Below are 27956 nucleotides of genomic sequence, written 5' to 3'. Positions count from 1 at the left end.
GTATACATTGTATACTTCTGACTTTTTGAAAAATAATAATAATAATAATACTAATAATAATAAAAATAAAAATTCCTCGACGAACACGAATGGAGCTACAGCCCCACGGGATCGCATATGACAAACCCATTGCCGCACCAGTATGCTAATTAACCGTCTCTGCAGAATTTAAAGTTTTTTCGCGTCACATTTTCTTCGTAGCAAAGCAGCCAGAAAAGAAATCCCCACCCACACAGATCTCACCGTCACCCGAAAACACCGAGTTTCGGAAAATGGCCGGGCGGTTCGGATTCTCATCTTCTGCTCCGGCGATGATGATCGTCACCAACACCCCAGCTCCGGATCTCGCTCTCACCAACCTTGCCTACTGCTCGCCCTCCGATCTTCAAAACTTCGCCGTCCCTGGAAAGAAGCTTTTTCTCGCTCTGATAGGAGACTCCTTCGTCCTTTCTGTATCATATCCTTTTGTTTTTCAATTATTTTCCCTATTTTATGCTTTTGTTTTCGTTTTTTAGCATCCAATTATCTGAAAAAGCTAATAAGCGCTCCTAGTTTGAACATTTGGTCTAAGTTTTTTCTTCTTTTTTTTTTTTTTTTTTTTTTTTTTTTGGGTTATATGTTCTTTCATTGTTTATGCTTCATTGCATATCGAAAAATAGGGATTTTGACATTGATTTTGCTTCTTAGAGTGAGTGAACCAAGCACACGAAATTGGAAATGAAAATATATGCAAGAGCTATAGGTTTTTCAGATTTTACATCTGTTTTATATTTTTGTTGTTTGCGTTAACTAAGAGAAACTGCTCACGACATCATAAGAAGTGGACATATTGCTCTGAATGCAACCCAACGTCGGCATGCGAAAGTCTCTACTGGTGACAATGTATCAGTGACCAGGTTATTCGATGATCTTCTTTAATTGGATTCCAATTTTTCTGTTTGCTGGTCTTTGCATTCCTTCCTGTTAAGTTTTGTTTAGCTTAGGGGTTTTTGGGTGCTAAATTAGTTGCATGGTAAGTTGAATTCAGGTTTATTCCCCCCGAGGACTTTTACCTGGCATTGCTCACGCTAGAATTGGAGTTTGTGAAAAAGGGTAATAAAAGTGAGCAGGTACAAAGATTTCCATTTCACTTTTATGTTCTTGTTTCAGATTAACATGATGGTCGATTTTGAAGGAATTATTAATTTCGGTTAAGACTTCTGTTATGTGTATTTGTAGGTTGATGCTGTTCTCCTGGCTAACCAACTTAGAAAGAGGTTTATTAACCAGGTGAGGTGGTTTATTGTTAACTATATATATATAAGAACACATATATGGTCCATGATGGTGATGTAATTTAAAGATTGTTGCAGTGTTGTTTAACAACCCCATGTAGCTATGTAATGGGAAAAGTGGAGAAATTTAAGACCAACATGATAGAAATATTCTTTAACTTTAATTGTGATTTCCATTGATATCATCGGCTGTGTTTTTACTCATAATGTGTTTCCATAGTTGCTTCTATCTATTTCATATTCTTTTTCATGTCTTTCTGAGAAATTATGTATTTGTGCAACTTTGTTAAACATTTTTTGGAATTATGACCTTTTTGAATTTATGGAATGTGACTCTTGTTTTACTCAGGTTATGACGGCAGGACAAAGAGTATCATTTGAATATCATGGCAATAATTATACCTTTACAGTGAATCGAGCTGCATTAGAGGAACAAGGAAAGTCTAATGGTATTGAAAGAGGGATGATATCTAATGATACATACATTGTCTTTGAAACATCAAATGCAAGTGGAATAAAGGTCAGATTTTTATCTTATCCTTCTTTGTTTTTTGTTTTTTTTTTTGGGTTTGGTACTTGCTTTCGGAATTGTCTTTTGAAGGTGCAGGTTTAGTTTTGAACTGGCAAAATGTAATATATTTTATTTGTGCTGCTACATTATGTTTTAGTTTTTATATTTGAAGAAGTTGGCTTCATGTAGTTATAGTGGCGCTATCGTCAGACTCGTGTTCATGTGTTTGAACAAATAACAGATTAATGCTATTCCAAAGAGGTAGAGTCCACTCCTGTAATATGCTTAACCTACTTGTTGGTAAACCATGCAGTTATAGGTCATCCAAAACATTTTGGGTGTTTGTTCCTTTCCTTAGCTGTGTTGTGTGGCCCTCTATTGGACAGAGTTCTTATCAATTTGACATGATTGCTACAGATATAGAGAGAAAATCCTGTCACACTCTTATGATTGTTACTAAAAACAGATGAATGTGATGTCATGTTATGTGAATGTTGTAATCTCTGTTGCCTTCTGCAGATAGTTAATCAACGTGAAGCTGCCAGTAGTAACATCTTCAGGCATAAGGAGTTCAATCTTCAGTCTTTTGGAATTGGGGGCTTGAGTGAAGAATTTGCTGATATATTTCGTAGAGCTTTTGCCTCCCGTGTTTTCCCTCCACATGTGACCTCTAAGTAATAAAATTATTTTATAAGTTATTTTTGTTCCACTTTGGTTTATTTCCTAGCATATTCTAAAATTGAAAGCTTTTAATTTTCAGACTGGGGATAAAGCATGTAAAGGGTATGCTACTTTATGGACCTCCTGGTACTGGAAAAACACTTATGGCCCGCCAAATTGGCAAAATGTTAAATGGAAAGGAACCAAAGGTTTGGAATTTTGCTCTCTCTCTCTCTTTTTTTTTTTTTTTTTTTTTTTTTTTCCATCTTGAATTATGTAGATTGATATATGTTAAACTGCAATTGGTGTCTGAAATGAAATTATAACCATAAGTCTGATATAAAATGCAATATATTGGAAGGAAGTCTGAAACTGATCATGGGAAAATTTTGACTTCTTTTTCATGCCATCTTTGAGTTTGGGTATGCAATTAAGAATTTTTTTTTTCTTAAAAAAAAAAAAAATAAATAAATAAATTTATTCAATGACCATATGCTTATCATAGATCTAGTGTTTCTATTATCTGATTGCTGCTAGTTTACAATCTCATCAATGAAAAGTATTGAATTAAAATTCTTGTTCCAATGCCAACAAAACAACTAGTCTTCATTACTTCAAGGCAATAGAAAATTTTCCTCAAAGAAAAGGGAATACAAAATTAGCATTATCTTGGGCATAACTGTCTTGCATCACCCATCAAGATATGTCTTAGTTGATGAGGCATGCAATGCCATCTATGAACTAATTCCTCCTGAAATGCTACATGTGTATCAACATTTTAAACTTTGTATCTAATGGTTTAATATTGATGGCCATTTTTAATTTTCTTGTGCTCTTTTGCTTGTAATAATTAATATATATATGTGTGTATATATATATATACATATTTGGCAAATTAGAATTCTTGATTTATCGTATTTTCTTGTATTATGTTGATGCCATGTCAAAACAGTGTTCTTAGGTTCTGAAGTAGATTGAATATGTCTGTAATGCAAATTAGTTACATTGTTTTGCTCTTAGCATTATATTACCTATTATCTGTGTTTAGGATTAAAAGATCAACTTCCCTAATCTGTTTCTGATAAACTATACCAGATTGTTAATGGACCTGAAGTACTGAGCAAATTTGTTGGTGAAACTGAAAAAAACGTTCGGGATCTATTTGCCGATGCCGAGAATGATCAGAGGACTCATGGTAAGAGAAATACATGAACCAAGTCTGATGGTTTAAGTCTTCTGAAATCTACTAATGCCATCATGTCCTTTACTTTTTAGGGGATCAAAGCGAGTTGCATATTATAATCTTTGATGAAATTGATGCTATTTGTAAGGTATGTAATTTGTTATGTCTATTAATTGTCCTTGTCACATTAAGTTGATTGATAATGGCTTCAAATTGCTGCTTTTTATTACTAGGGACATTTTTTATTATTATTATTTTTTTATGGATGCATGAATGTACAAGTTGTATTTTAATGTGTCAATTTGAACTTTGTTAAATTGCTTGAGGAAATTTATTTTTCTCTTTAGTTGTGAATTTCTGTTTTCCAAACATCAAGATATATTATATAATGTTTAATACATGTTTTTTGAACTTTTATAACCTGTTTATGTTCTCCTTTTGAACTTCTATATTCTATTACTTTATGATTGATAAATTCAACATCAACATACATTTCTGGTGGTGGCATAGTAGCATATTATCCCTAGCCATGGATAGTTCAGTTTGTCATGGAATGGTGCTCACAACCATTAGTGTGTGTTTGAGGTTATTATCTGTCCAAGTTTTCAACACAGCATGAAAATAACACTATCTCTAAATTTGTGAGTACAGTCGAGGGGATCAACTAGAGATGGTACTGGAGTTCATGATAGTATTGTGAACCAGCTCCTTACAAAGGTCAGTGCACCGTTACCATACTTTTCTGAATGTTGCAAAATGAGTATATATTCTTCTCCAGTAATAGTGCTCATTCAGTGTTGTTACTTTTTCTAAGCAATGTCATGTATATGACTGAAAGAACACATGTTTTCCAGATAGATGGGGTAGAGTCTCTGAATAATGTTTTGCTAATTGGAATGACCAACAGAAAGGATTTGCTTGATGAAGCCCTTCTGAGGTGCTCTCTATTTCTATCTGCTTCTTTGGTACTTAATAACAGCTTATTTCTGTCTGGATTATTTTGTCTTGAAGGAATGATTAAGTTGTCAGCTAACACTGATGTTGTGTTGGTTATAATTGCCTGAGGTTTTGCTCGCCTAATTAAATACTTGCTGCTTCACAAGGAACATGTGGTGACTGGTTATATCCATACCTGATATGTAAATTGTTCAAGTAGCTTTGTTCAGTCTTGACCATATTAGTTATGGTTTTATTTATTTATTTATGTATTCATTCTCTTGAATAACAGATGAGAAAAACTTGCTGATCATGACAAGTAATTCCTTAAGAAATTTTTTTAAATAAAGAGCTAAAAATTATGCCTTTTGTGTTTTTGCAGACCAGGGCGCTTGGAGGTCCAAGTTGAGATTAGCCTTCCTGATGAAAATGGTCGCTTACAGATTCTTCAAATTCATACAAACAAGATGAAGGAGAATTCTTTTCTTGCTCCTGATGTGAATCTTCAAGAGCTTGGTATGTGTGTTATAAAGAGTTGTGAGATTACATATCTTTTCTTTGATTTGGTTGAAGTAAATATTGAAGGTAGACTTATATTTAAAATTAATTGCTAAGATAGGAAATTGAATATTTTACACATGTTTGTTAGTTCAAGATATTGAAATTCGGCAAAAAAATTATAACCTCTTATATAAATAATGTAAACATTTAAAGTCTTATATACTATGTTTGTTATGGTATTGTTGATTTCATTTCCCTCTCTCATTCCTTGAATAATCTGCATGTCCTTTATGCTATTGGGTAAATAATGGAAAATGAGAAGGGGGGAGGGAAAAGGGAAACATATTACCTTGAAGGTGAATTATTCGAAAGTTTTTCTAAAATTGGCAAACACTAAAGTGATGCAATTTTTTGATGTCGATGAGGCTTTCACAGTTATTTTTGCATCACTGAAGGTTTTCGGATTGTTTTACCAATTTGCTTTCCTGTGCAGCTGCTCGTACAAAAAATTTCAGTGGTGCAGAACTTGAAGGTGTTGTAAAAAGTGCAGTATCATTTGCTTTGAATAGACAACTAAATATGGATGATCTTACCAAGCCAGTGGATGAAGAGAATATTAAAGTGACTATGGATGACTTTCTGAATGCACTTTTGGAAGTTGTTCCTGCATTTGGAGCCTCCACTGATGACCTTGAACGATGCAGGTATTGGTTTAAGTAGAACTCTGCAAAAAGTTTTAGTAACTTTATATGTAGTTGAATTAGGTTGATTTACCATACTAGATTAGCTAAGCAAGATGCTACTCTGTGTTACCTTGATATGAATCTTGGCTTTGCTTTTGGGTGTTCAATAGTTTGGACTTTTAAGCCCTAAGAAATCAGTATTTTATACTGTATGTTGCATGATATGCAGCACAAATATAATTTGTTGGTATAAATTAGTGGAGGTTTGACATACATAGTAAGAATTACTTCATAACATCTTAAGCTTTTGAGACCCATGGTAAGTTAACATGGTAATAAAGCCTTGTTGTTTGTTTGTTATTGCGTCTGAATCCTTCTAATCTATTTTTTGATAATTTCCTATTTGGCACATTAGAAACCTGCATTTATTTTTAGTTATTGGGTAGACTAATGTGTGACACTAAGTGTTTGTGTATGTTATGTTCTCCTGATATGCATGATAAAACCCATTCCATAAGTGGTTAGACTTTTGCAATTGATGGATAATTACACTAGTGATGCCAAAAGTAACTTAGGAGTTAATTTTTCTTTTATTATATTTATTTTTAATACACGAGTGGAGGTAGTAAATCTCTTAACAGTGCATTGTACAAATTAAATATGTGCCAATAACTCCGTTTTCCCGCCCTTTTTTTTTTTTTTTTTTTTTGGGGTCCCATGTATATTGATGTTATGCTATTTTCTTTGTAATGATAGTTTATGTTATTTTTTCTACTGGAGATGTTGAAGGAACATGCATATAGATGTTATGCAATTTCCTTTGTAATAATATTTTATGTTAAGGGTAAGGCAACATGAATTATTATTTATTAAGTAGTATAATTGCTCCTATAATCTTGATTTATCCTCATTAAAGCTGATGTTGTATCTTTATTCACATCTTTTGAAATGGCTATTTATATATTCTCTTGAGATTTCTAGTCCAGATGGCTATTTATGTAACAAGATCCTTCGAACTTTGTTTTATGAAAATTGTAGCCATATTTATGCCATATGACTTGATTTGTAGGCTAAATGGCATGGTGGATTGTGGTAATCGACATGAACACATATATCAAAGAGCTTTGCTACTTGTGGAGCAAGTTAAAGTGAGCAAAGGAAGTCCACTTGTTACATGCCTTTTGGAAGGGCCTAGTGGCAGGTAAACACAAGGCAAACACACAAGCACATGTACATTCATAAATACATACACAACTATAGAGGTGTAATAAAGGTTGGGCCAAGCCAACTGGAAACTTTTTAAGATTAGGCATTGAGTATGGCACGATACAAGCTGTGTCATGTTGAACATGAAGCATGTAATGGATCATGCCTAGCCTTTAAAATAGAACACATGAAATCGTAGACACAACCAACTCAAATAAATTTTGTATATTTGTTCACTTATATTCTTCATTACTTAATTATTTAAAGTTAACTAAAATAATACTTTGTGCTAAATTAATATTTATTTAAAACTTAAGACTTTTAAAGTTCAATTATCATTTTTTATTTGTATAGGTCTCTTGTTTGAAAGTTCTATAGTTAATTAATGATGAGATTTTCTCATTTATGTAAGTACTTATTGCCTAATGATAATGAAATAAATTATTGTAGGAAATTTAATTTATTTATTATATTTACTTTTTATTAATCCATTAAATTTGTTAAAATACATAATGAAGTATATTGGACGCAAAACTTGCCAACAGGAGCACAACACGAATAATAGATGTTTTACACAAGCTAAACACGAGAAATAAATTGGCATACATACATGACGGAACAAATGGCCTCACTATTAAATCAGTTGGGCTAAGATGGAATGACCCATTTTACAGCTCTACATACATTCATATTTTATACATATGTACATTCATACATGTATACATATACAATGGGTCTTTACTAGGTTGACCTTACTTTAAAAGTAAGGACTTCTTTTATGGCTGTGGATTTGCTTATAGAAGACAAATTGAGTGAATCCAAAGGCCATAAAAGAAGTTTTTATTTAGAAAATATAAAGTCAACCTAAGAATAGACCAACTGCTATATAGTTTTGATCTCTTCAGAAGTATCTCTCAAATTATAATGGGAGATGTAATAAGTTGAAAAGTGCAAAGGGTTATCGCATTCATGTGTAGGTTTGTTCGTTTTAAGTTAATAATTAAGGCATAATTCGTAGCACTTGCGATGTCTTTATATCTTCCATTATATGTGGGAAATAGTAACTAGGAGAGTAGTTCTCTCTCTCTCTCTCTCTATATATATATATATATATATATCTCACATACACATACACATGCAAATACAAAATCATATTTACATGCATACAGTAATAAAAATGTATATATATGATTATCTCTGTATTTAACATATGTAGAAAATTGCGATTGTCAATTGTAACCATTCTGAACCTTACCCATCTTGGACAGTGGTAAAACTGCATTAGCTGCTACTGTTGGCATTGACAGTGACTTCCCTTATGTTAAGATAGTAAGTTCCCATCCCATTCATTTTGTTTTATGTTTTGTATGCATATACTTTATAGGAATATTTAATCTAATTCTCCTGTATCTTCCATTTATACCTGTTTAAAAATTAATTTTCACTTTGTCTTGTATAGGTCTCAGCTGAGACAATGATTGGTCTCCACGAGGCCACCAAATGTGCACATATCGTCAAGGTTTGTCAGTGGCTAGATTTTCAGCCTCTTTAATGTTTTTAAGAAATTCTAATGTGCTGAGGAGCACTAGTTGTGCTCTCTGCGGAAAATTTCATTTACTTATCTCAAACACTTAAATCAATTTTGAACTGCTTTTATAGCAAACTGATAATTGAAGTAATATTTAGTTTGCTTTATGTGAAACTTACGATAAGCTTAACATACATAATATGGCCTACCTGCTAATAGCTTAAGCTTGAGGAATGGTAGCTTGGTATAAAAGCTTGATTATCATTACGGTCCTGTTCAAATCTTATGGATACCTATTTGTGTTAATTGTTTGTATTGCATGTTTAAGGGCCAATTTCTCTCCACTGTTTGATGAGGGGGCCTACATGTGAGATGTTATGTAGAAACTACTATTTATTACTATTATTTAAATTTGCTATACATAGTTGGGCCTACTTCCTAACTTGGAATTAGTGGTAACTTGGCAATTCCAAAGCTTTATTCTGAAGCCTTATGAAATATGTTTTTAATATGTGTTTTTAAAGGTTTTTGAGGATGCATACAAGTCGCCACTGAGCATAATTATCCTCGATGACATTGAAAGGTAAAAATGGCTAATTTGGTCTTAACGAAGCAGCCTCCTATTTTGTTTCTTCCTACTACAAATATTAATTTGTTCATAATTTTCTCCTGTTTTGTTTCTTCCTACTACAAATATTAATTTTTTCATAATTTTTCTTTATCGTTGCAGGTTACTGGAATATGTTGCTATAGGACCTCGTTTCTCAAATTTGATCTCTCAGACACTTATGGTCCTGCTTAAGCGGCTTCCTCCTAAGGTTTTTATTGATCCTCTTCATTGGCTAATTTAGAGTTTGACTTGCTTATGTATCATTGGGTTAATCCTTGAAGCATTATTTTCTGTTTATTTTCAAGAGAAATTAGTGTTCTGCAAGTTGTGCAGCATTCAGATATAAATAATATTGGATTAACATCATTGTTGTTGCTCTTTATCTTTGATACTTAATATCCAGTATGTATCAGGTGATATAGACTACCACAGCCTGCATAAAATATGATGATATTTTGACCCCTGCCTCCTCTTTCTCATTTATAAGTCTTTGATATGTATTGATCTTTCTATTTCACCTTATTTTCAGGGGAAAAAGCTTCTGGTTATTGGAACAACAAGTGAAGTGAGTTTCTTAGATTCAGTTGGTCTCTGTGATTCTTTCTCCGTCACTTATCATGTTCCCACATTAAGGACCGAAGATGCAAAGAAGGTAACTATTATCGTTGCCATTTCGGTCTTGTCTTAGCTGACTAGTAATTTTTCCATTTCACTGATGTAAATATTTTGTTTAGGCTGATGGTTTACTTAGTGTTGAGTATTGCCTATGGTGCAGATCAGTGTGTTTCAGTTTATATTAACTTAAATACTTATTTCTGAGTATGCTTTAAAAAGCAGTTATTAATACTTAGTAATTGGTCTAAATTGCTATAAACCCAGCACCGCATGCATATTATTATTGTATCTCAGTTTTTAGGCATTTCAGTGTAGATGCATATATTCATCAGAATGATGGTTAGGGATTCTCACCTTGTTATTTTCTGGATAGAAATTATCTATTGAAATTGCAATCCAAAAGGAGAGTGGTGCTTTGTCTTTCATAGGCCATTGAGGGTATCATGACTGAAAGATTGTTAAGATTTCCAATAATTTGTTTCATCATTTTCAAAGCTGGCAAAGTGGGTAGTTCACTTCTATGAATAATCTGATCATACCTATTCTGAAACTTGGTTTGGAAAGATCAGCTGCTTTGTGATGTCATAATTTTTTTTTCCCTTCAATTTCTCACACCTAGAATCAGTTTATCAAGAATTTTTCAAAGGAAACTTCTCAATCCTAAATTTTTATTTCAAGCTCTTGATGTATATATTGGTGATATATTCTGCTCTTTTCCTTATGCAGGTGCTGACACAACTGAATGTATTTGCTAATGAAGACATTGATGCAGCTGCAGAGGCACTGAATGATGTAAGTTTATGCACATGTTTTCTGTTTTAGATTTGAGTCTCCTAAGTTAATTTTAATGCCCATTTGATTACCTAGGAAAACAGGAAATGGTAAAAGTATCCACCTCTATGCTTTACATGATATTTAGTAGGGAAATAGGAAACGGCAAAAAGATCAATTTCTTTGACACCTGTTGTTTATGCTCCCTTTCTCCTTTTCTAGATGCCTATCAAGAAGCTCTATATGTTGATCGAGATGGCAGCTCAGGGTGAGGCAGGTGGATCTGCTGAAGCCATTTATTCTGGGAACGAGAAAATTAAAATTGGTCACTTTTACGACTGCCTTCAGGATGTTGTCCGGTATTAGTTAGCTGGCACATTTAGGAATTGAAAACCACAGATATCATACTGTTATTTGAATTCCATCTCATGGGATTCTTATGTATCCATATAGAGCCTCTCCAATTTTTTTTTTTTTTTTCAATTGGTTTTCCCTTGAGCGATTTCAGTATTGGCATCAAATTTTGTTTTTGCTTTATGGTTGGGGACTGGGGTTAGGCGATTGGGAGGTTAGATTGTGTTACCTTAACAGGATTGTATTAAGTCAAACTGCTTGGGCCTAGTTTCCTTGAGTTGTTTTTAGGAAAAGGTGCTGGCTATATTTTGTGGGTGATATTTGCATTTTATTGTCTCTTCTGGAGCTGATTTCCGAATCTTTGATATTTAAAGATCTAGTGCCTGTTCTTGTAAATCTTTTAATGTATTTTGATATTTGAGGCAGGTAATGCAGGCACTATTATCAGAATGTTATGTGATTTTCACGTTCTCAATGCACAAAATTAATCATAATAAAAAGAACGTATATGTTGAGAAAATAAATATGTTTGGCAAGTCCTGAATTGAGTTCACGGTGATCTTTCCCTGAAACAAATGGACCACCTTCAGCTGGCCCCTAATTGAGGCCTGTCCAAGACGAGCGCCCAGACACGAGTGGGGTGGTTCCAAACTGCAAGCCTTCTAAGATGGGCCCATGTAAACCAAGCCTTGCTGCCCTTAACAGACTACAGTATACATGGACAATGGACCCATGTTCATTCCAAATTAGAATAAGGGGAACTTGACCCGATATCTGCTAAAATGGATGTGTGCAACCAAATATACCTTTTCCTTAATTTTTTTTTTTTTTTTTAAAAAGAGAAATTTGGCCTGATATCCCTATTTGAAAATATTTAATGAAATATACCCATTTCCTTTCAAGGGTTTTTGTTTTACCTTTTTATTTTTTAATATTTCCAAACCATCCTTTTTAGATATCAAAAAGAAATATACATGAAAAGCACGAAGAAAAGAGGAAGAGAAAGTGAGTGTGAATGGCGAAGCAGTTACTGGAGAGTTCTTCAGAAGGAGAGATGAGTGGAGAAAGCATCATAGGCTCAACAATCAGCTTCGCCACACTCTTCTTGGTTTTGGCCTTCGAAGTCGCCTCCTTTGGCATCTACCTAATCGGCGAGCAGATCTACAACAAACTCCTTGGTCCTTCCTTCTCCTCTTCTTCTGGGTTTGCTTTTAATGGTATGCTATTTCTTGGGTTCTTCAAGAAATCTTCAAAATAGAAAAATACAATTTGAATCCTATAGTCGGAACCTTAGCTTGGTTTTTGTCATAGGGACTTGGCAAGTGGAAGTTTATTTAGGAAGCCGCAGCAGGAGGAATCGGCCATGGTTAGATTCAATTCTGCTATATTTTTCATATTTTTCTCTTAATTTTTTTGCTTTTCTTTCTTTGAGTAAGGGAAGAAAAGAAAAAAAAAAGAAAAAAAAAAGAATCTTTTCGCCTTAATTTTTGGTTTTTGATATTTGAAAATGATATTTTAGAAATATTAAAAAATAAGAAGGTAAAATAAAAAGAATTGAAACCTTATGGGTAGATTTTATTAAAGTATTTCAAAGGGGTATTGAACCAAATTCTCTTTGATAATGCTAAGGGGAACTTGGTCCAACACCCACAAAAATAGGTGGGTAATGAAATATGCTTCATGTAAACTGAATAGTTTACCTCATGTACCAGTTCCTTTTTTCACTCCACTTATATGTATTTATAAAAAACAGGTGAAAAAAAAATAATAATAATAATGGCAGAAAAAAGAACTGGAGACTGAAAATTATAACATTTCCATACCATAGTAATAAGCAATCCAAAAAGCTCGATCCCGAAAATTACAACATTTCCATACCATACCATAGTAATAAGCAACCCAAAAAGCTCGATCCCCGTACCTCTGATTTCCTTTCCCTTCCCGAGAAAGCCAACAAACCAAATAAAAAAAAAAACTTCCTGCACCTATACTTTCCTTTGTTCCTTCTTCCCCGAGAAAACCCATAATCCCATTGGAAAAAATAAAAACGCCCTCCTACTTCACCTCTACTTTCTTTTCCTCCTGCGAAATCCATCTTCTTTTTGTTTGTATTTTTTGCAATTATAGGCACCGAGGGCTCCACCATTCTCTGGTCATGTTTCATCTTGCAAGTTGCTAGAGTAGGTGAGAGATGTCAATTCATCTTTGGAGTAGCACTTCCCTTTCTACTGTGAATCTGTGACCCCAAGTCCTGTAACAAGAAATGGTTGAATTTTCTAATGTGTGAACCCAGCCAACAGAAATTGGAATACGAAAATAAAATGACAAAAGATGTTAGTAGGATGCTTTCCCAGTGGCATTGACCGAGTGAGGAAGACTTTGTGAGAACTTAGATCAAATACATAGCTGCTTCTTTGAGTTTCTTACTGCAGAAACTAAACACTCTTTCAGCAACCCTAAATATAGTTTTTTTCTCCCTTCAACTTTCAAACTTAAACACCATTTGTGAACAACCAAATTATGGATGCAGGAGTGGTGGGTGGAGCTTTCCTCTCTGCTACCCTTCAAGTGTTGTTTGATAGGATGGCTTCACAGGAGTTTGTTGACTTCGTCCGGGGAAAGAGACTTGATCACAAGCCGCTAGAGAAATTGACGTGGAAGATGTCATCAGCTAAGGCAGTTCTTAATGATGCCGAGGAGAAGCAAATTGGGAATTCAGATGTGAGGAAGTAGCTTGATGACCTCAATGAAGCAATCTATGAAGCACAAGACTTGGTGGAACAGATCGACGATGAAATTTTGCAATACAAATTGAAGGATGAATCTACTGGAAGCAGCTCAAAAAAGGTGCTGAACATCATCACAGCTAAGTTCTCGTCATTCAACTAGAAAAGGAGAAAAGAAAATCATGGGGATACTTGACAAACTAAATGATACTTCAGAACAAAAAGAATCTCTTGGTTTGAGAGAAGGTGCAGGATATAGACATTCAGGAAGATTACCTGCAATTTTTTTGGTAGAAGCATCTAGTGTTTTCGGCAGGAATGGCGAAAAAGAAGCAATTGTTAACTCATTGCTGAGGAGTGATGATATTGGGAACAACATATCTGTCATTCCGATAGTAGGCATGGCTGGGATTGGTAGGACCACCCTTGCTCAACTGATTTTCAACGACAAAATGGTGAAGGAATGTTTTGATTTCAGAGAATGTGTTTCTGTATCACATCAATTTGATGTTCTCAGAATGACAAAAGAAATTTTATTGACAATTGCTGGTCTAACATATACAAGCAAGGACCTAAATCTACATCAAGTTAAACTGGAGGAGGCTCTGGAGGGTAAAAGGTTTCTAATTGTTCTAGACGATGTCTAGAACGACAATGATTTTCTATGGGATGAGTTCGAGAAGCCTTTTAAGTCTGGAGCACATGGAAGTTCAATTATCGTCACAACACGCAGTGATGATGTTGCATCTATCATGCGTAATGTTCCATCTTATAGGTTGCAAACAATGTCTGCCAAGGATAGTTGGGAATTATTTGTAAAGCATGCCTTCAACATTGCAAATCCATATGACCATCCAAAGGTAGGGGAAATTGGCAGACAAATTGTCCGAAAGTGCAACGGTCTTCCTTTAGCTGTTAAATCACTTGGAATCCTGTTGAGTCATCAATCAAAACTGGAAGAATGGGAGAATATACAAACAGCGACATGTGGGAGTTGAAGAGTAACAATATTCTTCCAGCTCTATGGTTGAGTTATCATTACCTACTTTCACATCTTAAGCGCTGTTTTGCTTATTGCTCAATATTCTCTATGGAATATGAAATTAATAAAGAGGTTTAATCAAGTTATGGATGGCAGAAGATATTTTGCAATGCAAAAATAACAAGAGGATAGAAGAAGTTGGAGAAGAGAATGTAAACAACCTTTTATCAAGATCCTTATTTTAGCAGCCAATGAGTTTGGATGATTCAAGTAATTTTACCATGCACGAGCTTATGAATGATTTAGCAACATTTATAATAGGAGAATTTTGTTTGAGGTTAAATGATAGGTTCAACGCAAATAAACTTCCCTGCAAGGTTTATCATGTACCACATGTGAAAGCATGTGCCTACGACTCGGAGAAGCATAATGCTTTGTCAAGAACCTTGCAACTGCGCTCCTAGTCATCACGGCATTTTGGCAACATAAAATTGTTGAACTTGGTAGTAGCAAACTGGCTGCCAACATTAACATGTCAAAGAGTGCTTTCATTATCTGGATATTCTATCACAGAGTTGCCTGCCTCCATTGGGAAGTTAAAGCTTCAAAGATACTTGGATTTATCCGACACTAAAATAAAAGAGTTGCCTACTGGAATCTGTACTTTTTACAATCTGCATACTTTGTGTTTGAAAGAATGTGAAGATGTCAAGTTGTTGCCAACTGACATTGGAAAGCTCATCAACTTGCGTCGTCTGTGTTGAAATATGATGATCTTGCCACAATGTGCAAGGTAGTTCGGTTACACTTGCACTCTTTATTTTGCAACATTAAAGACCAAACATTATTTATGTTTATGCCCTAAGCTCATTAACTAAGCTTAGGGGCTTTTTGTCTAGTTGCTGGAATTGTATTTCCAACAACATAAGTCCACTTCCTTGGATGCCGTTTGAAGAAAGTTTGGGATTTGGATCTGAATTTTGGATATAATAAACTAGAAATGCAGAGGAGGCAGCAGCAAAAGGAATGGCCTAATTTGGAACTGGGAAGGCTGAGTTAAACCCTAAACAATCTGACCTTTGTGCAGTTTTATTGCCCAGAAATTTGGACAAAACTGCCTCGGGTTTGATTATTTTTGAATGGGTAAATGGACTTTGTTTTATCTTATTTTTGGCTAGAACACAGTTTAATATTCAAAAAGGCTTCCCTCCAATTTTCAAGTCAAATGGAGCTGGTTTTCAAATTCAAATGCCTTAGATAAGCTGAACTGCCCATTAAAGAAGGTTTCTTGCATACCCAGCACATTGATTAGAGTTAGTTGAGGTAATTTGGCTTGGTTGGTTACTTTTAATGTTTTTGTATTTATTGCTCAATATGGCAGCATGTCTTATTGTCTTTTTGATATATTTAAAAGTATGAAAATTGTAATGAAAACATTGAGAAAAATATTCAAAAGATTTTGAAAAACAACATTTTTGGCGCTCTCTCTCTCTCTCTCTCAACTACTACATTTGTTTTCTTCTTCTTCCCAAAAGCTAACAACATTCTCAAGAACCCCAAGCCTCCATTAAAAATCAGAAACAAAACCTTAACAAACCCAAAACACAAAATCAAGAACCAAGAACCAACAACAATCATTCTTAACTAACACCTTGAATGATTATGCTTTAGGGTACAACAACATAAACCTACACCAAATTCCATCAGTCTAGACATTACGTTCACAGGCATAGAAGAGATACCATCAGAAATTGGGAACTTAAAAAGGTTTGCAAACATTAACTAACTTTATTTTGAGCATGGGTCTACCATGAAGTCATTAGGAGGTCTTCGACATTTACATGGAAATCTTCGCATTGCAAGACTTAAAAATGTTGTTGACGTTCAGTATGTCATGGTAGGAACTTGAAGGACAAGAAGTACCATATTGAATTACAGTTGCTATGGAACTATGATGATAATGCTGATGATGATTGCAACCTCCAAAAGGATACAGAGATTCTTAGTGGATTGCGACCTCATGCAAAGATCTAGGCACTACAAATCACACATTATAGAGGTAAGCATTTTTCAGAATGGGTGGCAGATCTTTCATTCTATAATGTAGAGAAGATACGGCTATACAGATGTTAGAAATGTCACCAGCTTCCTCCATCTGGGCAACTCCCATTTCTCAAACAACTTGAAATTATGCGATTTGATGAACTGGCGAGAGTAGGGATGGGTTTTATTATAGTGATTGTTCAGTGACTGGTGAGCCATTTAAATGCCTAGGAATGTTAAAGTTTTAGATATATGCTGGAGTGGCAGGAGTGGTCATTCATTGGAGGGAACGTTAGAGGAGCTTTTTCTCAACTGAAGGAGCTTGTTTTGGTAGATTCTCCAAAATTAACTGGACGCATAAGCCTACCCAGTACCACGGAAGCTGTCCACATCAGCAGATGTGACAAGTTGGAGTACTTTGGAAATGTATGAGAGCTGATATATAAATGTATGTGTCTATACATATATGTTGTGTATGTATATATACAGATATATATGGTAGCGGCAATAAGCTGTTTGCAATACATACTGTACGTATGAAGTTGCTGCTAATCTCTCCTTCATTTTCACTTGGAATCTCGTTAACATCTTCATTATAGTCAATTTATTACTGCATCCTGTGAACTCTACTCAAATATTGTAGCATTAGCATGGAATTGTTGGAAAATAGAGATTTGGTTGTACTACATAGAATATTATAATATTTGGTTGTAATATATAGAACATTATTTATGACATCGTAGAATTTGTATTTATACAATGCAATTTAAGGGAAAAAAAATCTATTAAAAATATATATATATGCAATCAAAATTATCAACACTTTGTCAGTAATCATGATTGCTTCTGTTGATAATTTTTTGAGAGAGTAGTATATTTACCGTAAAAATTACTGATGACATATATCGATATTTCCAATATACATTTCAATAATTTTTTTTGTTACAAATTTTTTTAAAAAAATAATATTCCATATGATATTATAATTATTTTTATATTATATATAACACTATAGAATTTGTGCTGCATATGTCATCATAAAAGTTGTATTGATACCTTTAATCATAACATAAGGAATAGATAAAAATAAAATTAAAAAATGCAAAAAATTATATATATTAACCTTTTAAAAAAAATTATTATATAGTAAAAATAACAAATACCCTATTGATAATCACGATAGTATCCATTGATAATTATTTTAGAAAGTAAGATACTTTTGATAAAATTGTTGATGGAACTTGTTGATATAGGTGATAGGTTTTTGGTAATTTGTTCGCTAATTTCTGCATGTGATAATTTTTTATTTTTTTTTATAATACTCTATGTGATGTAACAATTATTTATGTTGTATAGACATAATAGAAATTATATTGAAGGGAAAAAAAATTAATATACTAAGAAAAAATAAAATAAAATTGCAAAACCCAAATTATCAATGACTTATAATAATCATAATAAAGACCATCAATAATATTTCTAGGATTTAAACACGATGAAAAATGATGAAATCATTACATCCCACTAATTCTATTTAAATCCAATTACCAGTTATATTATTGTCTTACCAATTAAACTCAAAATATCCATTGACCATTCTAATAACCAAATAATTACTATCATATAACCAACATCAACCCAAACATAAAAACAAAGTTCTATAATTAAAATCACAGTAAAAAATAACACAGAAATTAAAATTTGTAAAATTGGATTATAGTAAATTTACTAAGACATTGCTCAAAGAATGGGCTATGATTTTTCTGTGTTGAAGATTTTACAAGAGAACTTCAATGCCTCAAATTCAAATACTGTAGCTCCATTGATGGACTCTTCTGCAACCTTCTTTATCTCTACCACAAATTAATATTCTAATTTGGTGAAATTGAAGTTGATGAGCTCCACATATATATATATTTTTTTTCCCTCTTCTAGAGTGAGTGAATAACAGAGATTTTTTTTTTTTTCTCTTCTAGAGTGAGTGAATAATAGAATTTTATTTATTTATTATTATCTTAAATAACAGAGATTTTAGTTTGGTTAAAGAGAAACATGGTAAGGTAGTAAAGAGAGAAAGAAAGAGAGAGAGAGAGATAGAGTGTGAAATATGGTAGATAAGTTATTAGTAAGAGAGAGAGAGAGAGAGAGAGAGAGAGAGAGAGAGAATGAACGCGGCGTATGGGTTAAGAGTATAGTTGGAATAATAAAAAAGGTGGATAGATAAAATAAAAAAAGAAAAAAAGAAAAAAAAAATTGTAAAGGAAGGGATAAATATCATTAGCCCTTTATTTTGGTGTGTATTGGATCAAATTCCCTTAGGACAACCTAATTCAGTGTTTGGTATAGCCTTACAGCCCAAAGTGGAGCAGTATGCATATACCTATGTTTATAATTTCACTCGTAGTACTGATGGGTTTTGAACTTTTGCCCTCATCGTCAAAGTCTAGCACATGGATTAGAACAACCTAATTGATGACGTACTAGGTAATTTACATATTAAATAAATATAATATATTTACAAAATAAAGGCAAAGTGGGAGATTGAACAAATTATTCAAAGAAACTACAAAATAATAATACGCGTATGAGATAAGTATAAGAAAATTGACATATTTGCACACCCCAAAAAAATCTTTATCTGTTATGGTGCGCTTGCCTGAGGGTTCAATCTTGAACAAAGCTCCAAAAAATTGTCGCTCACATCCCGGATTACTTAAAATAAAAAAAACTATAGGCTGCAGAAAGAGGAAAACTATGCACAATTTCAAATTGCTACAATTCATGAAAGTTTCAATTCTCTTGTCATAACAAACATGTAGATATTAACAGATTAATCATTACAAAGAATCAGTATGCTCAAGCTTCTGGGATAATTTATCGTGCTTGTAAGTGTTTATCCCACGTCTCTATTACCCAACTAAAGAACCAAAATGAGACTGAATTCGGCCTTCGAACCGAATGATATATACTCTATGATGGCCTTTTCTTTAACTTGATGCTCTTCAAAAAGAGAACTTTACTTTCTAAATCTATAAAAAATGAAAGATTCACCACGTAACTATAATATCATTCTGCATAAAAATCCATTTGGTATAACTAATATAAATATAATTTTATTCTGTAAAATTTATATAATATATATTTTTTTTAAAAAAATTTATTAAAAAATTAATAAATATTTAACTGTAAATAAAAATTAGATTAAATGCTTAATAAAATTTCATATAAATTAAAAATATTATATTAAATGCTCATTAAATTTTAATATAAAATAAAACAAAATATGTTTTACTCAACAAATGGTTTTTACCAAACATTCTTACGTTTTTTAGCAAAAGAATCTTGACCTTCAAATACTGCATTTGACCCAAAAAAAAATTCTACCAAACATCCACTACGAATATATTCAAAGTACAAAACAATCGTATCAGGACACTTGCACATAGCTTCTAGCAAATTCCCAACCTGAACAATCCGAGAAAACAAATCCAAACACAAAATTCATTTCTCTCAGATTTCTAACTGACCAAATTAACAAAACAAAATTCAATTTCAAATAAACGAAAACACTGTAAAACATTTTCCTTATCCTACAAACTTAATCTTTTGATAAAAAGCTCTCAGTATGCTTTTGGGAGTAAGAATCATCATTCAAGCATTACATTCTATATACGTATTTCATTTCAATATCCACAGAAGTTAACAAATATATATCTACAAGACCACCACCTGCGCATAAATTGTTATTTCACAAATTTTAATTTAAAAAAAAAAAAAACCTGAAAAACATGAAACGGACTTTCTATGTCAAGAAATTTTCTTGTAAAATTTTTCAAACTTACACCCAATTCTAACCTAAACAGTGAAATTGGTAAAACCTTCCCATATTCAAGAAAATCCGAAACGAAGGAAAAAGAAAAAGAAACCGTAATTTCACCGCGAAAAAAGCCGGCGTTTCAATCGTACTTCTCTCTCCAGGAATAGATGAGAAAGAACACCCAGGAGAGGCCCAATAGAACGTCGCCAACTGTCTGCCTGAGCCAATCCCAAGCGAGGTCCTCTACCCTCCGCTCGAAGATAACCCTCCAGAGAGCCATGAACACATAGAGGATTGTACAGCCTTTAGCGAAGAAGCTCTGGAAATCCCTATCCTTCACGAAGGAAACCATGAAAAGAAGAAAGCCGATCGCGAAAAGAAGCATCCCGGAGAACGAATCGGAGGTGCGAATCAGGAGCTGGTCATGGGGAGTGGACCCCAGAAGCTTGACGGCGATCTCGTTTCCATGGCCAAAGGCGTAGATTTCCTTCATGTAGAACATCATCAGGGCCCCACAGGTAGCGGCGATCAGAGAGTGGAGGATGCAGATCACGAAGAAAGCCGATGACGACGATCCCATTTGATCCGACGGCTCAGGGTGGTCCCTTTCACAGATCCCTTAATATAGGCATGGTGTCCTGGTGCCCGGTAAAACCCTCAAAAGCTTAAAAGAAAGCTCTCTCTCTGTATCTCACTCACTTCTCACTTCTCTGAGGACCTTAAACAAGACGAATAATTCATTTGTTTTTTACCATAATAATTTCAATTTTTTATTTTCTATTATTTACTATTATTAATATTTTTTAGAGAGAGAGAATCTGCCAATTTGAGAGTGAGAGAGAGAGAGAGAGAGAGAGAGTGTTTAAAGAATACATAAGATTCAGGATAAGGGTACAGTGGGACCCAGGCGTGGTCAGAAATCAGACACGCATTGGACTGATTGTGCATTGGACAACACACGTGGCATATTACTAGTAGTGCCGACTGATTCGGCTTGTCTATAATAACAATTTTTTTTTTCTCTATAATAAAATAAATTATTTGGTTTTTTTAGTGCTTTTAAAAATAAAAAATAAAATAAAAATATTTTTGTTGAAAAGGGATAAGAACGGCAGTCGGATGATAGCTTATCCCTGCATAAAGTAACGCACAAAAAGATACATATCACACCCCTTTTAATTATTAAATAGTTACAACTGGAGGCCGCGTGGTAAGCACCGACATTCCAATTTGTGAAATCTCACCAGCAAAAAGATAGTTACAACTTAATATAAAATTTATGATGCAGTTTTAATTTTTTTTAACCCTCTGAATAAAGTATATGTTATATTATACTGCTATCAATGGACCATTATTATAAAGATAGAAATCAATCTAAAAGTACTTTTTATTACCGACGGAGTCAGGACCTTAATCATTAGGGCCAAAATATTTTTGAAAAAAATTACAGTAAAAAAATGATAGATATGCAATATTTGATCTTAAAAAAAATAAATAAATAAAGCGTATATTTTAAATTTAACCAAAAAAGAAAAAAAATACTATTATAATATTTTAACTCAATCATACATCGTCATTAAAAAAAAAAAAAACTTTAATCATTTATCAAAATAATACCTTTTCTTTTTTCAATCTCATTTTATATATATATATATTGCTCTTTTTTCTTTTAAAATACCTGTTCAATCCCATTTATATAAGTTGAAAATAACAAATTAATACAATAAATATTTTTTAAAAATCAATGTATATAAAATTCATAAAGATAATTGTTATAGGCCAATCTCCTTTCTTTCTTTCTTTCTTTCTTTTTTTTTTTTTTTTTTCCCCTGAATGAATAGACCAATTTCATGTTCAAAAATGTTCCTAGCTCTCAAAGATAAGGATCTTCTATTATATCATTTTTCATGTCTCCATCAATGTCCACCACTTATATAATTTTATCTCTTCTATTTTTTATTTTTTATTTTTGGTTTCGAAATGGCATTTTTAATTGCTTATATCTTCTAAAATTTACCAAACTAATAAAATAAATTACGTAAAAGAAAATTAAATTAAAAGAAAATCATCTTCAAAGATTAGATGATATTCTATTATGAGTTAAAGTAACTTTCATAAACTTCATTAATTATCAAAGAAACATAAAACAGATTTATAAGAGATGGGAGTACCTATATATTTTGTCATAGTGATGAAAGAACAATATTAGCCCCCACAAGAAAGAAGTCTTGTGGGAAAACAGATGGTACAGCTATTGAAGAATAAAAAAACTTACACAACAAAGCAAAATTGATAATTCCAAATTAGAGAATTCATAGGAAGTGGTTTTCCTTGTTGAAATAGAACTACAACACTCACTTTGTTGCAATCACGGTGATTCATTGATGGTTGTGGATGTTGTTTAACAACAACAACAACAGAGATCTATGTAATTTCTGAAAAAAAATAAAAATAAAAAATAACAAACTAATAAAAGATATACCAAAACATATTTTTCATCATGTTGTGTACTTTTATTTTCACCTTTCCAATACATTTCATCTGAAAAATGCACATCTTGATAAATATAATACTAATATTATACATGAAAGAATTTCAGATCTTTTCAATTGAAAATGATTTTGAATATAGAGAAAAAATTCTGCGTAACATAATATATCTACCTGAACCACAAAGTTGCGTCTTTCACAGTCTAGGAACATATTGATAGTGTACTCAGTCTTTTCCCTAATCTTGTTCCTGACAATGGAAAAACTAAGTTGGTCTCTTGGAGTAAAGCGATCAACTTCATTGTACCATAAACAAGTAATGAGGTTGCTGATCCGAATATGCTCCTTTATTATTACACATGCTTCAGGAACATCTACAAATAGGGATGGGCATGGATTGGGTAATTCGGTTTTGGATCAAAATACAATCCAATCTATACTTATCGGTTTTCCTAATATGCAATCCAAACCAAACCATTAAAATATTAAATCCAAACCAAACCATTAAAATATTAAATCCAAACCAAACCAAACCATTTATGATCAGTTTGGTTTGGATTGGTTGATCGGTTTGAAACTTACTAATTTATAAATATATACTACAAATAAAAAAATTTTCTAATATAAAATATAAATAATAAATTATAATTATCCAAACATAAAATACAATTAGAACAATATGACATAGTTTACAATGGAAAATAAAGAAGAAAATATAGCAAATGATACATATAATACACTTATCAAGTAGCAAGCATTAATGTCATTATCTCATTCCAACAAAATCAAATTAAAATTGTTAAAACAAATAATATAAAATAATACATTCATCAAAATTCATTCACTCAAAAATTCGATTTGGGATTTGGGGATGTATAAAAAAAAAATATATATATATATATATATATATACTAAAAATTAATAGATAAAAATGGAAAAAAAAGTTAAAAATTAATATATAAAAATGAAAAAAAATATTAAAATTTATATATAAAAATGAAAAAAATAAAAAATTATATAATTTTTTAATTATATAATATATTATTTGGATTGGATTGGATTAGATTGGATTTATATTTCAAATCCACAACCAATACAATCCATATAATTTATAATATTTTGAACTCAATCCAATTCAGTTGATGTAAAAATCCAATTTAAATCGTTAAAAATGGATTGGATTGGACGGGTTGGATTGGATTTTACCCATCCCTGTCTACAAAAATCCACTTATACCACTTGTTATGGGAATCTTTTCCAGAGTATATGGTGTCAAACCCTCCCTTATGTAGAACTCAATTTGGAAGTTAATTAAGGCCTTATTATATTTTTTACCAGCTTTATTTGCCTCAGCTTCAACATAAACATCGAAGCGTTCATAATGTATAGAAATTGCAACTGTTGCATTTGTCCTCCACAAAAACCTTAATTCAACATAAATAGAACAAAGTTTAAGATGGCTAAATTCAGATGTTGGAAAAAAAACTTAGAAGGTAGAATAAGGCAAGCATTAAGAATTAATACCCCTCATTCATACAATGGACTAACATGAATTTTATTCAAAATTGCTTATGCTTGAAGAGCTAGAACAATCTCTATTTTGTTGAAGAAAGGATTGATTTCAAGTACGAGTTTTAAAAGAAATACACTCATGTGTACCATGGCTTTCCATGTTTAGGACATCATCTCTTGTAACTTGAAAATCCATTTACTATATGGATAAATTTACAAAAATGATTGAAGTTTTGGAGTGATTGAAATTTGAAACGTTTAGTTTTGAAGTCTGACTCATGGATAAGATTGAAAGTACAAAACTCTGCATTACTTATCCTTTTATTGAAGAAGAAAAGTAATTGATGCTTATAATTGCAACTAAATCCTAGGAAAGGTATTTGGGACTTCGAGGATTTTTGAAATATGAGTTTTTAGTTATGTGATATCATATTTTTCATTCTGAGCAACTCTACACCCTCACCATGGACTCAAAAATTAGAGGCACCTTCTTCTTCAAGAACTCAACATGGAGTTCAAAGATTGACCTTCAGCCATCGATCATGATGAATGAAAAACTTGAAAGAATAGAGAAGTGGAAGAAGATTCAATGAAGAGAGGTTATTTGTAGTTTGGGATGGAGAAGAGAAAATAACATTGCACATAATGATGAAAAAATATACTTCTCTCTGGGCAATAACATATTTAATTCTTAAAGCAATTTTTTTTTAAGCATTCAAAAGTGATAATCTAGTTTTTATGGGAAAGAAATCAAAATCAAACCAAAGAATGAAAGGAGGGCTATGAAGTTGGAATTGTGGAGGATTTATTACACATATATCAGTGCAAGTTGATACATTATATGTAATAGAAAATGGAAAACATAAAATTCAGACATTCCTTTCAAGAATTTGATATGGATCCCTAATAAGTTGAAGTTTTCCATCAATCCACAAAGAAAAGCGAGCGTTGGGAAAAATCCTATGCAAAAGAAGCTTAGGAATCTGTAAACATAGTAATTTTATTGAGATCAAAAGTTAAAAAGCAAATACAACTAGCTTATTATGCATACAAATAGTACAAATTTTTTTTTTTTTTTCACAAGTTCTGTAAATCTTAATTGAAATATTACTGGCAAAGGTATAAAAATTCTACCCTGCCATTGCGCCATGGATCCTCATAAGGAAGGTTATGAACAACTACAATTCTCCATAATCCGTTTTTCTTGCTACCACCTAGAGCAACAGAAGCCTTCATATAAGCTTCTGTCTCTTCATCTACAAACATATAGAAGCAAACAGTCTTCATGGAGTATTCACTAATGTAGCGTGGCTGGTTTATTTCTTCAAAATTTCCTGCCAAAATGGATTTATCTGTGATAAAAATCAAACAGATTTAAAATAGCTAATTAATAGTTGAAATCAAATCCATATAGGTCTTACCAAATATAGCTGATGCTACTACCACACCACCACACTGCTCCATGTCTCGGAGATCATCATCTTCTATATCAAATCCTGTATTAGTTCCAGGTTTAACTCCTATGACAAATCTGATTTGTGCACAAATACATCAATTAAATATATATATATATATATATATATATATATGAGGTAGAGGCAAACCTTTAAAGCACAAATAAACTACAATATATTTACAGTAGTTATTTTTCATTTTTTATTTTTGTTTTTTTGGATTTTAAGTAAAAAAAACATACCCACAATGCACACTTATTGACTCTTTTATGTCATAAGAATCAACCCTTTGCTTCAAAGTAGGATATCCACCAAAATCGGAGCCTCCAAATTCAGTTTTCCTATATAAATTTTGCTCATAAATATAGGTCAACTTTTTCAAAACAGGAGAATGTGAAGGGACCTTTGGCATCATGGCTATGGCTTTTTCCACAGGAAGGTAACATACTGGCAAGCTGAAACCAAGAAATCATGAGAAAAAAAAAACTCAGTAACAATCATTTGCTCCATATTATATTATATTTATTACATAAAATTTTCTATATATTCTTGCAAGGTATCTATTTCTCTAAGTAAACAAATAATATGTTTCTAGATTCGACTATATTATTTTAAATTTAATCAATTTGATTGAATCGAACTTAAAATAGTTCAGTAAAATCCAATTTTGTATTCTAACAGAAGTGATATGGAATTATAAGAATGGCAAAGTTGACTTACAAAGTCTATTAAATTTTTTCTTGTCAAACTGTGGGATAGGCAAAGTGAAATTACTACCTGGATGATCTGGTGACAAAGTGTAGCCCAAAGAAACAGCAGCAATGAGAGGAGGAGGCAAGACCATGTTTGGATTAACTCCTAAGATATTTGGTGAAGAAGCTGTGTTTTTAGTTTGCTCTCCAAATGTTTGTGAAGATTGAGGAGAACTTAAAGCCATGTTGTTGGCCGTCACACCTAGATTGAGGACAAGATCAAGATAACCTTTAGCTTGAAACACATATTCACCTAATGGAAAAAGAAAACAATGCATATATTTACTTATTTTTTACTCAAAAATTGAATTTATAGTTTCTATCTAATCAACCATACATAAATAATATAATGAGCGTATAAAGCAACATGGCGATAGAGAATGAAAACCTTCTTTTCCAACCAACAAAGCAAAGATGAACATGGCGAGGAAGACAACAGAGAGAAGCAGAGCACCGACCTTCTTTCTAGCCACCAACTTGGAGATCCAATCCAATAACTTATCTTTTTCCATTGCCATCTTTGATCCCAAGATTCCTTGCATGCTACACCAAAACAACTTTCGAAGTTCCTATTTGTCTGCTCATTGTTTCTTCTGCAAATCCCCCACATACACCTTTCTCATCTCCCAAGCAAAGCAATTCCAGCACTTTCCATATCAATCCAACAAGATGTGTGTTTTCCTTGATCCCAGACAGAAGATGAATATATACAAACTATGAGTTAAAAAAATAACGGTATTTTTTTTATGTTCAATCACTGGATAAAAAAGTTGATACTGGGTTTGTGGGGCTTTTTTCCTCCTATAACCTTATAGCAAATATATCGCATCAAAACTTCAAGTTGCTTGTTGTCTGGTATTTTGGCCACCTGGAAATCTCAAAAAAATTGTAAAAGAACTGGGCAGCTAAAATATATGATACAACCAAAAGCCTCCTAGTGTTTAATGCATTGTTTTCGTAAACGTCTCGCTTTCATCATCTTTCAATTTTTTGGCTCGCTTTCAATATTTGTCAATATTTAACAACACAATAATCTATTAAAAAATATGACTATCCCAATTACATCAAAAATCATAACATGATCTTTTTTTTCCTTTTTTTTTTTTTGGGTGAATATAACATGATCATCTGGCAAACCAATCAGCACAAAATCATATGATCGAGCTGTGAATCGTGTGGCTGAAATTCGCTAGTTGCTTACAAGTAACAAGGTCACCGTCCAATTACATGACTCAGGGGTGAAGCACTATACCAATTTCTGTGGTTGCTTTCCTCATTAAAAGAGACTAGAACAATGTCTGATTTCTCATTTCAACCTTTTTCTTTTTTTTTTTTTTTTGGTTTTTTTG

General features: G+C 32.7%; 3 protein-coding genes and 1 long non-coding RNA gene across 4 annotated transcripts; 2 read left to right on the top strand and 2 right to left on the bottom strand.

Annotated features, from left to right (window-relative positions):
* The first annotated feature begins 45 nt into the window (after positions 1–45).
* Positions 46–11228, top strand: LOC107424747 (vesicle-fusing ATPase). Its single transcript, XM_016034608.4, has 21 exons — positions 46–457; positions 801–896; positions 1028–1109; positions 1219–1269; positions 1624–1794; positions 2305–2459; positions 2546–2654; positions 3541–3640; positions 3721–3776; positions 4280–4345; positions 4483–4565; positions 4947–5080; positions 5559–5769; positions 6818–6949; positions 8223–8283; positions 8414–8473; positions 9007–9065; positions 9213–9300; positions 9622–9744; positions 10434–10499; positions 10701–11228. The coding sequence occupies exons 1-21, from the start codon at positions 273–275 to the stop codon at positions 10842–10844; spliced, it is 2232 nt and encodes a 743-aa protein (XP_015890094.1). The 5' UTR covers positions 46–272; the 3' UTR covers positions 10845–11228.
* Positions 11229–12204: 976 nt separating this feature from the next.
* On the top strand, positions 12205–17318 carry LOC107417811 (uncharacterized). The gene is made up of 2 exons (XR_007240258.2): positions 12205–15299; positions 16253–17318. It is a non-coding gene; the product is annotated as an uncharacterized LOC107417811 (long non-coding RNA).
* Positions 17319–20227: 2909 nt separating this feature from the next.
* Positions 20228–21228, bottom strand: LOC107424384 (uncharacterized). Its single transcript, XM_016034176.3, has one exon. The coding sequence runs from the start codon at positions 20978–20980 to the stop codon at positions 20540–20542; it is 441 nt and encodes a 146-aa protein (XP_015889662.1). The 5' UTR covers positions 20981–21228; the 3' UTR covers positions 20228–20539.
* A 1685-nt stretch (positions 21229–22913) lies between these two features.
* On the bottom strand, positions 22914–27463 carry LOC107424177 (probable hexosyltransferase MUCI70). Its single transcript, XM_060813865.1, has 8 exons — positions 26996–27463; positions 26572–26809; positions 26098–26310; positions 25823–25932; positions 25536–25735; positions 25284–25384; positions 24126–24316; positions 22914–23263 (listed from the first exon to the last, which is right to left on the bottom strand). The coding sequence occupies exons 1-8, from the start codon at positions 27147–27149 to the stop codon at positions 22938–22940; spliced, it is 1533 nt and encodes a 510-aa protein (XP_060669848.1). The 5' UTR covers positions 27150–27463; the 3' UTR covers positions 22914–22937.
* Positions 27464–27956: the final 493 nt, after the last annotated feature.

Source organism: Ziziphus jujuba, chromosome 1, assembly GCF_031755915.1.
Source record: "Ziziphus jujuba cultivar Dongzao chromosome 1, ASM3175591v1".
In the NCBI taxonomy this organism is placed as follows: Eukaryota; Viridiplantae; Streptophyta; class Magnoliopsida; order Rosales; family Rhamnaceae; genus Ziziphus; species Ziziphus jujuba.
Note: the sequence above shows the minus strand (reverse complement) of the source record. Positions and strands in the feature narration are given on the sequence as shown.